General features: G+C 43.6%; 2 protein-coding genes across 2 annotated transcripts; one reads left to right on the top strand and one right to left on the bottom strand.

The window, feature by feature from the left end:
• Positions 1-4,055: 4,055 nt before the first annotated feature.
• On the top strand, positions 4,056-8,866 carry chgb (chromogranin B). Its single transcript, XM_073492388.1, has 8 exons — positions 4,056-4,101; positions 4,280-4,326; positions 4,436-4,526; positions 4,923-5,641; positions 5,903-6,663; positions 6,833-6,932; positions 7,143-7,253; positions 8,786-8,866. Exons 1-8 carry the CDS (start codon positions 4,056-4,058, stop codon positions 8,864-8,866), a joined length of 1,956 nt encoding a protein of 651 aa, XP_073348489.1.
• Positions 8,867-9,431: 565 nt separating this feature from the next.
• trmt6 (tRNA methyltransferase 6 non-catalytic subunit) lies at positions 9,432-15,300 on the bottom strand. The gene is made up of 12 exons (XM_073493551.1): positions 15,004-15,300; positions 14,705-14,832; positions 14,390-14,499; positions 13,781-13,872; positions 13,593-13,676; positions 13,377-13,501; positions 13,069-13,239; positions 12,638-12,795; positions 12,393-12,478; positions 11,596-11,698; positions 11,152-11,238; positions 9,432-9,877 (listed from the first exon to the last, which is right to left on the bottom strand). Exons 1-12 carry the CDS (start codon positions 15,108-15,110, stop codon positions 9,716-9,718), a joined length of 1,413 nt encoding a protein of 470 aa, XP_073349652.1. The 5' UTR covers positions 15,111-15,300; the 3' UTR covers positions 9,432-9,715.
• Between the last annotated feature and the right edge of the window lie 917 nt (positions 15,301-16,217).

The following is a 16,217-nucleotide window of genomic DNA, read 5'->3' as shown; positions in this document are numbered from 1 at the left end:
GTGTAAGAGCGCAGGAATGAATATCTTTACTGAGGACACACGCTTGTGCCAATTAAACCAGGCGTTGTCATTTGCATACTTGCAAGGACCATGTCTTTGGTCTCAGAGTCAACAGCCTGATGTTGAGCAGGTAGTGTTCACCACGTTCACAATCTTAGTTAATGAAATGCATGCGGTACGTGTATCTGTTTACCAAACTGCATGGCAATCCAGTTATCGAGACATTTCACTTAAGACCACAAGTGACAACCTCATGGTGGCACGAGAGGAAGGATCAGGACAGGATCACTAAAATCCGGATCATGAATGTCTACACATTCCTGGCAATCCATCGAATAGTTGTTGAGATAATTAATTCTGGACAAAAGCAGTCGACAACCTGACATCAGCATCCCTAAAGCTTCACCGCCAGCACAGATAAAAATCAAGTTTAAATACCTTCACCCTGAGAGTCTCTAGCAGGTAAATCAAGCCGTGGGGATGGAGTGGGAATCGATAAAACTCAATAAGATCTTAATATAAAAATTGTGATGTTTATTTACATTTTTATTCCTGTTTATTACTGCTATTATCACAAATAGAACAGCACACGAGGGGGTTCTCGCTGGCTGTGCACAGCAGCATAAAGCACAATTTCTTGATGGAAAAAGCAGCAGTCGGTCAGCAGAGACAATGAAAGAGACATCAGAAGAAGCTGCCGGGAAGTTTGTGTTCCTAACAAAGTTTAAGGTGAAATTTATACAAGATACATAGAGACAAGATAATATATTTCAAGTTAGGGATAGATGGATGTTTGCTAATTAGTGAGGTCTTTTCTTTAGATCCTACATCAGACGATCAAAGACAGATCATGCAGAAACTCCTCAAAAGGAAAATAAAGCTGCCTCTTTTCTTCAACCAAATAATACAGTAAATTGAAAGTTATTAGCACGAGTGAGTGCATTTGACCACAGATGACCGCACGCAGACAAACTCCACTATTGTTCCTGGAATATCATCAAAGTCCGTCAGAAGTTTGGAGCCAAACATAAAGCTTGCCCCCCCCCGGCAAACATCAAAGCCCGGCGGAGGCTTTCATGCGGGGACATTACACCGCCACTCGCCTTTTGTTCATACATGTGCGTGCCCGTGATGAAAGGGGTGGCGCTGCTGCAGACAGGGACTGATCTGAGTCGTGCTTCCCCCCCCCCTCGCTGCCTGTAAACTCCTGTATCTTCATGGATCACTAAAATATTAATCAGGCCTCGAGCAACACCAGTAAGGCCACAAAAACACATACACACAGCGTCACATGTGAGTGCACACATGCACTCTGGACACACACACACATTGTTCAGAGCATGGGACTTGTATAATTTAGTGCTTCAGTGCTTTTGATATCTGGTGGCTGGATGGTTCACAGTGGAGCACTGAGCTTCAGTCACAGACATCACTTCCTCCCCAGGGACTGCAAAGGGAAACTGCAGACTACTGTTTTTCCTCTGCAGCTTACCGGAAGTCTATCATTCACACAAAAGACAGGGTCAGCTTTGGATCAGCGCGTTTCGCTTGGCTGTTCGATACACCGTCTGACATTACAGTTTTATGATCTGACCGGTAATTATTAGCACAATGGAGGCTGTCTGCCGTAACAAAGATAGATCTCAGCTCGTGGAGGCACGAGAAGCACAGGCGAGAGAGAGAGAGCAGATTTATGGAGCGCGATATTCTCATTTCGCTCGCAGCTGTTACACTTTCTGGGCTCGTGGTTTCCAAGACATGATTGAATTTGAATGTACACTGCCATACACAAAGGTCAGCGCCTGTTGTGTAAACATCTCATGTAAGCATTTTATCATCATGCATTGTTCAGCACCTACAGAGGCCCTTATATAGACCTATGGAGGAAACAACTTGACAGATTTTACATTTATGGTAACCCATTTTTTTCAAAAAGTCACAAAGAGGCCTCTTTTTTTCGCCTGAGTCTGGATGAAAGAATATGTGCACCGAGGAGGAACACATCGCTGGACAAGGAAGCAAGAAGAAGAAGAAAAAATATCAAGCAAAGTGCCAAAAAAGAAGATGCCAGCAGTTGTCAGGTTGGATGTTCTGAGCCGTGCTGAGCTGAGCCCACTAACTTTGAGCTCTGTCGCTGCACACGTCAGCTCATCCCAATCCAGGGTTTGTTATGAGGACAGCAGCAGGCACAGATTAAGATACTGTTCATGCCCTGCCTAGTTTTCACGGAGAGTTGGAGAAGTGCAGTCACACAAATCCTTGAACCTGTCAAATCAATACATGTATTTCTTTTTATGTTTCTCTGCAGCTGTGTTCTTTTCAGGGTACTATAATATCTGGATCAGAACAACACACAGCAGCAGCTAGAACCAATGGAACAATAAATAATGTAGATACTCTTCTAACACAAGTGTTAACCATAACAACTATTGATCCAGGTCCCCATTAACTAATTTTCCTCTGCTGGTGCTGAAGTTCCCACGGGAAACTGGATGGGATGTGCTAACAGCTGAATGAATTATTGAGGAGTCAGTTGGGCTAAATTCTGACCCAGTAAACCTGGCCGTAGCTGACTACTTTAACTTTGTCTTTTTTTGTAAATATATTGTCCTTTAGCCTACATTGCAATAAATCATTCCAGCAAACACTGACTGTAGGGCAGCATTTCAGTTGGGGATAAGGAGGTATTACACAACTTCAGCCTGACTGGGGTAAGCCCCTGCGAAAACACAAAGAGAGTATCATGAATGTGTACAATACGATGTGCTTCGGACTCAGATGAACATAAAGTAGTAGTAGTGATAAGAAGAGCATATAAACAAGCAGCACATACTGTAGTAAAACACGACCTTGAATGACACATATTGCAGGTATTGCACAACCAATGATAAGAAAACCATGAAGCTACTGATAATCTCCTGCCGCCTCAAGCAACATTATTTCATATTATTTTAATATTTCTGCAATCTAACCCAACACAGTACACACAGTAGAAATGTATAATTTATCTACTCACTCCGATGCAGATGGAAAATTGAGTGGAGCTTCACAGCAAAACCAGCGTTGCAGCATTCTCCTGAACAACTGAAGCAGCTGGGGACTCGTTTTAAAATGTAAAAAACAACTGAAAAAATATATATAAATGGCTCCATACAGTTTGTTCAGCGTGATCCAAGTTTATGGAGATCCCAAACTGATTTGAAAAGATATTATTTACACCCTAGACACGCGGTAGAGCCGGTGTTGCCACTTTGGACAGCATGGACGCTGACGCTTTTAGCTTAGCTTGGCTTTAAAAAAAGGGTAAACAACAACTTTGTCCAACCAGTTGGGAATATCTGGATTTCTGGAGACTTGGATTACATCGGACAAGCTGTACGGAGCCATTAGGGTTGATTTTTCCACGTTTTAAAACAAGTCCCCATCTACATCAGCTGTTCAGAAGAATGCTGCAACACTTTTTTCCCCCCTGTGAAGCTCCATAAATGTGTTGTGGACTAAAAAAAAAAAACTTGCACCTGACTTTCCATCAGCCTGAGGAGATAATGACTGAATTTTTTACTTATCCTTTAACTTCAGTGCTTATAAACATCGTTCATTTTGAGTGGGGAGCAGCACAAACACGGGCTGAATCATATAAACAAAACACGAATCCTCACAAAGTATGTGAAGTGTCAGGAGCGCACGGATCTTCGTGATGTCGTGTCGTGTCGTGTCCACCCACCCTCCCTGCACCTGTCTGTCCTCCCCCCCCGTCAATCTGTTTAATCGATCAGCCTTGGACGACCTGTGACACTAACTAGATTACCAATTCACACATCACTCGGCTCTCTGCAGGTCTAATGGGTCCTGACAGTAACAGAGCCTGAAGCCCTCCTCCCACGCTCCTTCTCCAGCCCACTCCTCTCTTTATCTAAGGCGCTCCTCCACTCCGATCCTCAGAGCAGCAGGCGTCCCGGTCAGCGCAGCTCTCTCCTGCCGCTGCGGAGAGGACGGGACTCGGTCGCCTTGTTGCCCACCACAGTTTCTTTGGATAACACCTTCCCATCGCCAACATGAGACTTATTTTGGTGTTTGTTGCGGTTGCGGCTTTGCTCACAGGTAGGTGAAAGAGAAAGAGTGCTGGGGATTTTTTTTTTCTCTCCCTTTCCTGCAAGAGTGCTGCAAGTTAGTGAGCGCAGTTCAGGACCACGGACAGAGACCGCTTTACTTAAAATACATGCAATCCCTCCAATGCAATGAGAAATCTTAACACTTTTTTTTCTTCTTTCTAATGCAGAAAATCTAGCGCTTCCAGTGGCAAAAGAAGGACAGAGAGAAGACGTGGTATGCTTTTAATTATGAAGTTTTAAAACAGCAGCTTGTGCAGAAATTGAAGCCAGAAAAACAGCAGGGATCAGCTTCATATTTAGGTTTTTTTTTTGTCTTGTTGCAGGTAACACGATGCTTGGTTGAAGTCTTGTCCAAAGCTCTCTCCAAACCGGACTCCCAGCTGGATCAGGAATGCAAAGAAATCCTCCAAGCAGGTTTGCAGCAGTGTGCATGGAGATAGTGAGCGAAGCATCTGTAGAGCGTTAAGGATGTTGTTGATGCAGCAAGACTATCTTGGCAATGATCTGGTGGCGTAGCGCTCTTAAGATCTTTATAGTTTTCATGTCACAGAGACTAATAAATACTCAGGAGACCCTTATCCTCCTTTACAGTACAGTACAGCAACTTTTATTGAGACCTAAATATCAAACAAGTGAGTCACAATTTTGATCTAGATGGGATTTGACCTAAAAGCTCAAGTCCAATAAGAAATCAATCCTTAGCTGTTCATAAGAGCTAGATTAAGTGGATCTTTACCCCCTTTTTGATCAAAAGAGCTACACGAAGTGGATCTTAACACCTCTTTTGATTATTCTTTTGTTCTGTCACAGGGGTTAAAAACGCTCCACTGGACAAGAAGACTACAGAGGGGACAGCGACTAATGGAGAGGTGGTCAGAGGTCACCCCGAGGGGACTGAGGCAAAGGGAGCAGACGTGAAAGACATCGAGGCTCTCCTGAAATCCGTTGAGGAAAAACGAGAAATCCCAGAAGACGAGCGCAGCCAAGAGTCCTGGAGTCTGGGTGACGAGAAGGAGAAGAGACACGACGACGAAGAGGATGAAGCAGAGCGGGAGAAGAGGAGCGGCTGGAGGCCTGGAAGACACCACCAACAACGGAAGCACAAACGAGGGGAAGAGGAAGAAGAAGAAGACAACGAGCGCAGTCAGGAGAGTTGGGGGCTAGAGAAGAGGAGATTAGGTGAAGAGGAAGAAGAGGAAGAAGACAAGGAGAAGAGGAACTGGAGACCCGGAAGATACCACCAAAGAAAACACAAACGAGATGAGGAAACTTTAGGAGATGAGAGGGAGGAGCCCGAGGAAGAACGTAGCCAAGAGTCCTGGGACATAGCCAAGAGGCATGGGAATGAGGGAAAGACCACGCATCGCTACCAACACAAGACAAAGCTTCACAAACGTGGCGAGGAGGATGAAGACGGCGAGCGAAGCCAGGAATATTGGGGTCTTGACGATGAGAGAGACAAGAGGGACTGGAGGGCTGGAAGGTACCACCAGAGGAGACACAAACGTGATGAAGAACTCGCAGAAGAAGCCAGGGAAGAACCAGATGAAGAACGCAGCCAGGAATCATGGGACTTTGATACTGGAAGAAACAAACGAGAGTGGAGGGCTGGTAGGTACCACCAGAGGAAACACAAACGTGATGAAGAGCTCTCAGAAGAACCAAGAGAAGAGCCCGATGAAGAACGCAGCCAGGAATCATGGGACTTTGATACTGGAAGAAACAAACGAGAGTGGAGGGCTGGAAGGTACCACCAGAGGAAACACAAACGTGATGAAGAGCTCTCAGAGGAAGCCAGAGAAGAGCCCGATGAAGAACGCAGCCAGGAATCATGGGACTTTGATACTGGAAGAGACAAAAGGGACTGGAGGGCCGGCAGGTACCACCAGAGGAGACACAAGCGTGATGAAGAGCTCTCCGAGGAAGCCAGAGAAGAACCTGATGAAGAACGCAGCCAGGAATCATGGGATTTTGATACTGGAAGAGACAAAAGAGACTGGAGGGCCGGCAGGTACCACCAGAGGAGACACAAGCGTGATGAAGAGCTCTCCGAGGAAGCCAGGGACGAACCGGATGAGGAACGCAGCCAGGAATATTGGGACTTTGATACTGGAAGAGACAAAAGAGAATGGAGGGCCGGCAGATACCACCAGAGGAGACACAAGCGTGACGAAGAGCTCTCCGAAGAAGCCAGAGAAGAACCAGACGAGGAACGCAGCCAGGAATATTGGGACTTTGATACTGGAAGAGACAAAAGAGAATGGAGGGCCGGCAGATACCACCAGAGGAAACACAAGCGTGACGAAGAGCTCTCAGAGGAACCCAGAGAAGAACCGGAAGAGGAACGCAGCCAGGAATCCTGGGGTTTGGACAAAAGAAACGGAAGAGAAGAGGAAGAAATAGAAAAGCGCTTATGGAAGCCAACACATAGATACCACCACAAAAAGAAATACCACAAGCGCAGCGGAGGCTCGTCAGAAGAAGAGGAAGAACAGAGGGGCGATTCAGGGGAATACGAAGAGGCGGCAAAGGACAGGACCGACGCTCTGAGGTACTCTATACTTTACCATATCTAACAACTTCTACTCTTCACTAGTTTGGTTGTATTCTGAAACCCGTTCAGTAACAAAAATGTACACAACAAGTGAAGAAAACCTTTGTAGATGTGCTGACATAGAAACAACTGGTACAACAGCATCTTCCTGGGGGCTGTTTTTCAGGTATCTGGCCGAGAAGCGCAATCCCTGGATTTTCAGAGGCTATTACCACCCTGCATGGTATAAAAGGGATTCAGATGAGAATGCTGCAACCTCAAATAAGGTAAGCAATATGATACACATGGTGCTTGTAGCTGTAGACTAGAGACTGGAAGAATCAACCTAACCATGCAGATTTAGGAAATATGATCTTGAAATCCAATTTTTCCTTTGGTAATTTGTGTATATCTCCTTAGCCTCTTTGCACATGTGTATGATGATATATCAATTAGTACTGACCCGACACCCTGAATTCTGCCTTTAATGTGTTCAGATGGACCAACTGGCCAAGTTGCTGAGCTACAAGATAAACCAGCTGGCAAACCACTCGAATCAAGAGGAGGCAAAGAGGAGCATGCAACAGAAAACACTCACTGCACAGGAGGTAAAAACTGATGATCGACACGAGGATCTATTTGTCATTTGTCATTTTCACTCTGTTAAACCTCTAACTAGACCACTGAACTGAATAGTCGATATGAGGGGGAATGCAATTCTGCTTGTTAGCAAAATCACCAAAATGCATCCCCCTCGTTAACCTGCCACCCCCTTCTCCATCCCCTAGTAGCAGAGGGAGCGCAGGGGCAGAGCGATTGTTTAGTTAAACATGTTAGTCTCGTCTGCCTGACCCACTGATCCTTTATCTGACTGAGGTTTGTGCAGAGTAGAATACATAACGTCGACCATAACTCTAAAATATCAGCAGCCTCATGGTGCAGTGTAATAATAAATCCTGTCCGTGATGCCGAAGTAGCAGACAGATTTATAATAACACCTTTTTCTCTCAGTCCTGCCCTCTGGTCAGTTTTGTCTTGGATCTATAATATCTTAAATACTCAATTTTATGCTATAATAATATATATACTCTGAAGAGGTGTGTCATCTTTATGATCAAAGTGACAAATAGCAAGGTGTAGTCATGGAAGAGCTCGAGGCATAGAGACACACTGCTGCCTGTAGTATTCCTGTAATGTTCCTATGAAATTTGAAAGTGCTGGTGAAAATACACAACCAGACCAAGCCGAGGCCAAAAAACACATGCAAATGTTAAAAACTACAGTCAGAATTCAAGAATCTGCGCTCAAAGATTCTTGAGAATAGATACATTTCTAAGTTTCATGTTTATTCTGCTGGTATTTCCATTTTTAAAAAAAAATCTTCCTCCATATATTCAGCTGACCCAGTAAAGCCATGAGGCACATCAAGCACCTCCACCACACTGGGGGGAAAAACAGCAGCAAGGCTCATTATGGAAATCTGTAGTCTACATGAAGATGTCAGGATTTAGCCTTCAGACCCACAGAGCAGGAGTGAATATGCATCAGTGCAAATGCACATCAAGAACTGTCCCTCACGAGCACGTCCCGATTACATGAAAACAAAATGGAGCCCGTGCAATCATGGGCAGTGACTCGTTTCTCAACTCTGGCACACATACAGTGAGTTTTACTGCCTTGCTCGAATCAGTTCTCCTTCGCAGCTCATCTTTCCAGCTCTCATTCTCTCCGCTTGTTTGTTTTTTCATTTGTGCCCTCCACACAAGCTTTTTTATGACTGCTGCAGTAATCACACCGAAGAACCTCATGATTATAGCCTCCCAGAGCAATCAAAGTCATAATATACCCATTGAAAGGAGAGCAATGGCCTGAAGAGACATAGTCTGAAGCAGAAAAACAAACCAGGAGGGAGGAGGCGGAGTGATTTATCCGTCCCGAAGGCTCCACAACTCAAGGAATAATAAAGAAATGTTTAACCCGAATTGCCAATTCAGCATATTTACACAGATTTTTGGGAGCAGCATGGGAAAACGAGGCTAATCTATAATTTAATCCCAATTTCTATTCCACACCTAGGGAATAACAGACTGTAACTGTTGGTATTTGGTTGCTGATGTGTAAATATTTCCTATTTTTCCAGGAGAAAGAGCTGCAGAACCTAGCGGCGATGGACATGGAGCTGCAGAAAATCGCTGCCAAATTGCATGACAACAATGCGTAACACTGGATGGACAGCATTTATTTTTGACTATCAGTGGATAAAAGCTGCTGTCTTACTGTATGTCTGCCAATTTAGTGTGCTTACAATGTTGAAAAAGACAAAAAAATAAGAAAAACCTTGGAGCCTTGCCAAAAACATTTTATCAACTTGTTTATCATGGTATTTGTGGTATTTTGATGTTATCAAATTAATCCGCATGGGAATGGTTTTGATGTTTATATATATACATTAAGAGAAACTATGAAAATAATATACATTTGAAACAAATGATTCATATAATTGTGTTCTGAAGAGTTTGTTCAATCTGCACTCAATAAAAAGGAGTTATTCTGGGACCAAACAATTTTCTCTTAAGTTATTTCTTGACAGGGAAAAAAAAGTGTTGCACACATCAGGTTGTTTAGTTTTTAGTTTTTTAATAGTGTGCAGATACAGATGCAACTGGATCATATAACAAATGGCACTTCCTGCAGGGATAATAACAAAAACAAGTTAGAACTGGATTAACTGCAAAAAATAAATGTTTCCCTCACCTGGTCTTGAGGCATAAAACACAAAAGCTGTCTCTTACTCTCAACACACAAAAGTTTATTTCAGCAGCTCCTTACATAACATGTACACCTAGGTCATACAGCCGAACTTACAGCTTACAGTTTACTCCTCAGCATCATGCCTTCACTGATCTAAATACACAAGACGGGGAGAAAATGTTCTGATGAATGCAAACCAGACACTCTGTCTCCCGTATTCCAGATGTGTCAACTCAGGTTAACAGAAAGAGAAGTTGATGCTGGAGGAAAAATCCCTATAAGCCACTGGTAATGTGCCCTTGATGCTTCAGTATTTCGTTCATCCTTCAGTGTCTGTCAGTTTCAGTCTCTTTGGTGCTGGTTCCTCGGCTCGCTGGGAGCCTGCAGGTTTGGCACGGTCCATGGCAACCGTTGTTCCTGAGAGGAGGTAGCCCCCGCCCCCGCTCATCAGCAGCAGAGGATGTGTCCTGTTAGGCAACACCTACAGACATGACACAGAAATACAGTCAGGAGACATTAACTCTACAGGAAGTGCTGGGGGAAAAATAACACATCGGTCCTGAGGGGAAGATCTCTGAGTATGCAAACACATTTTTTCAGTTGCTGCACAGTACATGGCTGTGAGAGAAGATAAAAAATGAGCAGTGAGAGAAAATAGTGGGAGTCTCTAATAATGGATCAAGGCAGAGACAGGTATCTAACTGCAAAGAATTGATGCTGCTCAGTGCAGAATACCGGCAACACGGTTCAGCCAATACAAAGTGAACTTAATTGACTTTCTTCCAGCAGTAAATGAAGTAATTACTTGGGGCTGAAACAATCAGTGGATTGATTAATCAGCAACAATTCTGATAATTGGTTTAATGGTTTAAGGCGAGCACAGATGCCAAACATTAGCTGGTTTCAGCTTCTAACTGCGACTATTTGCTGTTTTTCTAAGTTTTAAATAATTGCAAATTGGGGATATTGATGGTTAAACTACAGATGCTGGTCAGACACAGCAACTAATTACACCATCTCACCTTGAGATGAGGGAGTTTTGTCATGGCATTTATTTTTTAACACAATTGACATTTGAGAGACCAAAAGACAGACAGACGTTAATAAAAAATCTTTCAGAGCAATTTGGAAATGACTGTGATTTATGCCATTCCTTACTTTGCATTAAACCCACACTGATGAATCTTTCTGGCCGGCTGAACAAGGTGTGCCGATGCAGTGCCGCCTTATCAAGTTAATTTGGCAAACATGTTAGCAAAGAGTTGATAACAAGAGAACACAGAGCAACATTAGCATTTCTATGAAGCTGTGTCCGTGTTTACTCCCCATTTAGTCTCCAACTCCAGGGGAAAAATATCTGGCTCATTAGCTGCTAAATGCTCCGTTATATTCACCTGCAGGTAGTGTAAAGTGTATTGTTTTTGTATTTTTTCACTGAAAACAGCTGCCTGACACATATGAAAACAAAACTGATGAGAAAAGGAAGACGACAAGTCAATACAGGTAAGTTGTGGACCGAAAATCCAAAACAACGAGTTGAAAGACACCAAAACGAGACATGCAGATTTGGGTTATAAGTCTTCATGGGTTCGCTGTAAACGACACTTTTCAAATTACAAATAGTCAATCAATCCTTAATTTTGTTTGGGTTTGAGCATTGCTGGAAACACAACCTCGACAAAATATACGACAGAGATCTATTTGTTTTTAGAGATTCTAATGCGGAAATGTTTATATTATACCTTTAAATCTTACCTGATAATGTCTGAGCCAGGTGTCTGTGAGCCTGAGGCTGACCGCACCACCGTGTTCCTTGAGTTTAGTGTAGCACTCGATAAGAGGCTACAGAGATCGAGGGGGGAGAGATGAAAAAGGAGCGTTGAGAGGAGGACTGCAGAGTCAACAAGTCAACACACATAAACACACACACCGAGCACAATCATTTTTGCAACATAAGCACAACGGAGGTAATAAGTGAGGGACGTGATAGGCATTGTAACTCCTTGGCAGTGACAGGGATGTCCGCTGCAGTAATGCAATAGGGCCATTTCCCACTGGAACTCTGAGCAATAAAAACCTGTGTGCAGTGGCAGCTAATGAGGTATCTTTCTAAGACAACTAATAACGCTCATTCAGCGGGGAACATCAACAGTGTGGATGCCTGCTCTGCTTAATACAGACCATCATCGTTGATCTTACCTCTTTGTATTGGGAGTAGACTACAAAAGGCCTGGAAGGGGCGAGGAATGGGAGCAGGCCCATGAGGACTGGACACGGGTGAAAGCGACTGGCTATAACCAACCTGCATGTGAGAAACAAACAGATGATCAAACAAACCTGTCCAACAAGAAATCAATGTAAACCTAACACTTTGTTGTTGGAAATGTGTTGGTTGGCAGTATTGTAATTTATCTCATCAGCGATGCGAGTTATGAGCAGAAGGCTTCAGGATTTAGTACCTATTGTAGGCATTGATTTAATATTTTAAACAGCTGGATGAGAATCAGTAAAAGAGGTTGATTTAGGGCGGTCTGGAAAATTGTGTTCTGAGGTACTGTTTATGATATAGCTGCTATGATGTCGGAAAATCAATAGGCTAACCAGATCGATACTTGTGCTTCTGGCTCGGATGTCACCCTCACAACACTTCATCCATCAATCATAACAAAAGCTATAAAGCGATTCTTCATTTTATATGACGGGGAAACTGCAAAGCAATCGCTTTGTTCACCTTGAAAAGGGCACCACCATGTGCTAATCATCATCTGTGATGTCAGAGGATTTATTGTGACTTTTATGGACAGATTTTACAATAGTTTAGTCATTCATCAGTTTCTCATCCTTGTAGATCTATTTTAATTACTGTTGTTTACTATGGGCGCAATCCAGAACTGATATAGCAGAGACGGAGGAGAGAAGAGGCTGATGCTGAAGGTGGGGCACAGCGGTTGCACAGGAACAGAAATGTGAAAGCTGAAGCTGAATCTGACACCAACCCATCAGCATTCCTGCCTTCCAGCAGGGCAGCAGCGGCTGCCAGCTTCTTTCGTTTCTCCTCCAGCTTCACCAGTCTTTCCTGAGCCTAAAGAACAAAAACAAAATATAATAAATGACTCCTTCTTTCAGACTCAATTTTGATATTCCAGGCTGGCTTGTTCCTGTTACAAATACAGTATAAAGCCATGACAGTAAAACAAATACTGAAGATGACGTATGTACAGTTAGTAAATAGTGGGCATACTTTGGCTTCTCTGCGTTTCTCCTTCTCTTCTTTCTCCTGGTCATGGCTTCCATCAGCACCACTGCTCGTCTCCATGCTCTGCTCCTGTGGACTGCCCCGCTGCTCTGCCTCAGGCCTGTTTTGCCTCTCCTCTGCAGCCATGTTGGACTGTTTTACATCTGTAATGTTGAAGGACAGAATCTATATCAGAGGAAGGTCACAGAGTCATGATAAATTATTCATTTTATGTACTTCTGAATAAAAGCCTATGCACCTCCATTTAAGGTAAAAAAATATTGACAAAATGACAACCATCTTTTGCAAAACATTTGTGTAACCGGGAAATGTTTTGCTTTCTTTGGCATTTCGGCACCAGCCTGTAACTTCCTCTGGAAACAACAAGGCTATAAACATCTTGGAGACTTTCAATAATGAAAAAAGGCTAGCTCTACCAGTGCTGGGATCTTTGGCAGTGGTGTCCAGAGTGCCTGCCAGCAGAGCATTGACACGGCAGATGGGAAACCCATGCAGCATATCGTGAAAATGTGCAGGGAAGCCAAAGCTCTCCATACCCGCCCGGACAGGCTCGCCTCCTGGGTACATTTGGATCACTGAGCCATAGCCTGGATGAGGAGGAAAGAGTGGGTGATTACACAAAGGGCTGAGGAAAAAAAGGAAAATAGAAAAAGAAAATACACTCTTTGTATAGAACAAGCTAAAACCATTAAACATGGCAGAAGAGTTCACAGGACTGACGTACCCCCCATTCTCTCCATGACGGCTCCGAGCACGAGGCCAGCACAAGTATCAAACACCAGAACTTTGCTGCCAGCGTGGATGTTCGCCAGAGTCAACATCTGGGCGAGTGTGTCGTACCGCAGGTGGCTGCATCACACGAAAACATACACATCATCTTCTTCTACTCCATAAAAATACAACTTTCACAAACATTCTGTTAATCCATGTGCTGCCTCACCAGATCTTCCCTGGTTCCCGGCCGTGGTACATCATAGCAAGGATGCGACAGGACGGTCTTACAATCTTCACAGTATTTTCATACCTGGAAGGGCACAAGATGGGAACAACCGATAACATTAATTACAGCGCCCTACATTAATTTAAGTCTGCAAAGAGATTGTGGGTGTATCATCAAAAGTGACTCACTTCTTCTTTTTCTTCTTGATGTACTTATCCTGGGCGTACTCCGTCTTATCTTTGAACGTCGAGCTGTTATCTATGAGATGCTGGATGATTTCCTGTGGAGCGCATACACATGCTGTCACTAGTCTCTCTCCTGTTATACTTCAGCATTTTATCGGATGATTCAAAAAGATAAAGTTCCCATGACAGGACAAAAAACAACAATGCATTGGCCCATCTCTCAACACAATTAGTCTTCCCTTTCCAGCATGTGGCCCACTGGTTCCTACTAACGAAGTAAATCTCTTACAAAGGGTCACTTTTATTACTCAAACAGGACTTAACGGCGCATTTCTAGGGACTATTTTCAGCTGAGGATTAATAATAGTGAGTATTATTGGCCCCAGGGTAATAAAGGAACATAGCCCCAGTGCAATAATGTGGTTCATTTGTGTGTTTTTAGTAGTTTTTTGGCCTTGATGGACAATACTTGTCAGTAGGATCTATGCATTGTTGGATTTGCATGGAATATGATGACAATAACAAAAAAAACAATGAATCATAGATTATTGCCAGCATTATTCTTTCATAAACTTTCCCATTTATGTACGTAATTGCAAGATGACTGTGTACCTGACCCTTCAGACCTTGCTCTTTGAGGTCCTCAATGTTATCCCTGGTCAGTTTCTGGGATTTACCATCGTCTACAATGTTTCTGTTGTCTGTGCCCGCTTCTTTTGCATCTGGGAAAGGAAAGAGACGTAGAGAAGATAACTCAAAGTGAAAAATGAAACAGTAACAGGCTGTCAGTGGCCTTTCAGTTGGCTCACTGCATGCAGTCTGGAAATAAGAGAAATGCATCACACATCTAAATGCCTCTGGAGGCGCAGGAAGTGTCAGCTGTGTGACTCAAAACATGAATGGGACTGATCACAGCAGGTTGCACACCGGTGAAGCTGTCTGTGTTCTTGAGCTTCTGCGGCTGCAGGACCCCGGACACGATCTCAAATGTGGTGCTGTAAAAGTTTCCCACTGCTCCATCCAGGAAGAACCACTGCTTCTCAAAGATCACCTTCCTGTGAGTAGACAAGAGGGAAAATGTTTAGAGCCCTTCATTAGCCTCTGCAGGAGGTCCACTGTGTTAATGTCAGTGCCCAGACACAGAAATTATAATATATGAGAGGCATACAGTGGGACCTATGTGAAGCTAGTTAAAAGGTGTATTGCATGTACAGTTTCTGACTTACTTCTTCGGTTGAATCTGCACAGCTTTGAAGATATCTCCTCGTTTCAACACAACGTAGTCGCCTTGTTTAATCCTGTTCTGAGAGTCATCGTCTCCGTTGTCCGCCATTACAAAAGCAGATAAACCAGCTCGCAGGTTTGCTAAGAGCTGACTGTCAGCTCCGGAGAGTCTCCGCGGGCTCGTCGTCAACAAGGCACGGTTGAAAAAGGCACTTAACTACCCTGAAGTCACAGCAAAACACATGAAATTGCTGTTCCCACGTGTTAGCTTTCGTTTCCCTAGCTTCCTCAGGACGACTAAACGATCCCAGACTGTCGGAGCGCCCGGCTTCAACGTCGTCGTCTGTGATTGGTTGGGATGCGCGTCGCTGAGCTTGATGGCCAATGAACGCGACGTGCGATGACCGCGATGTAAAACAGTAGATTTCCGAATCATCGATTAAAGCGGACTCATCGGCAGATATACCTGCAGCAGAGAGGGGGCGCTAAAGCGAGGGAACCAATGAATATATATTGCTGTCTTATTATTTTATGCATGTTTTATAGGCTTCTAGGCTAAAACTGGGAAGTTGAGCTTTCCCTTATTTCATGTATGTGTGTATGAAATGTGCAGAGAGTATTCTCATTCTAGGTTTTATATTATTTGTGTCATTGAAACTCTTTTCTCATCATATTTCAGCATGTTTGCACATTTAATATCCCAGGATGACACATGTGACATCTTCACATAGGCTAGTGTATTCCTGTAAAGATCACACAGTCACAAAATATCACAAAATATACAAAGTGTTGAAGATTTTTTTATAAATTGAAACAAATCAGTGCCACATTTGATGATGATGACACGTTACTGAGCACTGCATTGTATTCAAGCTGGATTTTAGTATGTGTATGTAGTCATAAAAGAATAAATACACCGAGTCAGCCCAGCAACATGAAAGCTGATACTGCTGCTTTGCATTTCAACACTGTTAAAAGTTTAAAAGGGTGCGAACATGGCAGATGTGTGACTACGTCAACGCCCCGGCCTGGGTGGGTGCATCTCATTTCCCAGCATGGGCCCACAGTCTGGTGTTTTATAACTGCTTTTAAATGGTGTGCCAGCTCCACCTGCCCACCACTAGTGTACAGCAGTGTGGCAGTGAGGCGGCAGAAAGAGCACAAGAAAGCATCCTACACGGCACAAGACTCAGCAGGGTTTGGTCAAATTGAAATA

Source organism: Pagrus major, chromosome 22, assembly GCF_040436345.1.
Source record: "Pagrus major chromosome 22, Pma_NU_1.0".
Classification (NCBI taxonomy): domain Eukaryota; kingdom Metazoa; phylum Chordata; class Actinopteri; order Spariformes; family Sparidae; genus Pagrus; species Pagrus major.
This window is presented reverse-complemented; position numbering and strand designations above follow the sequence as displayed.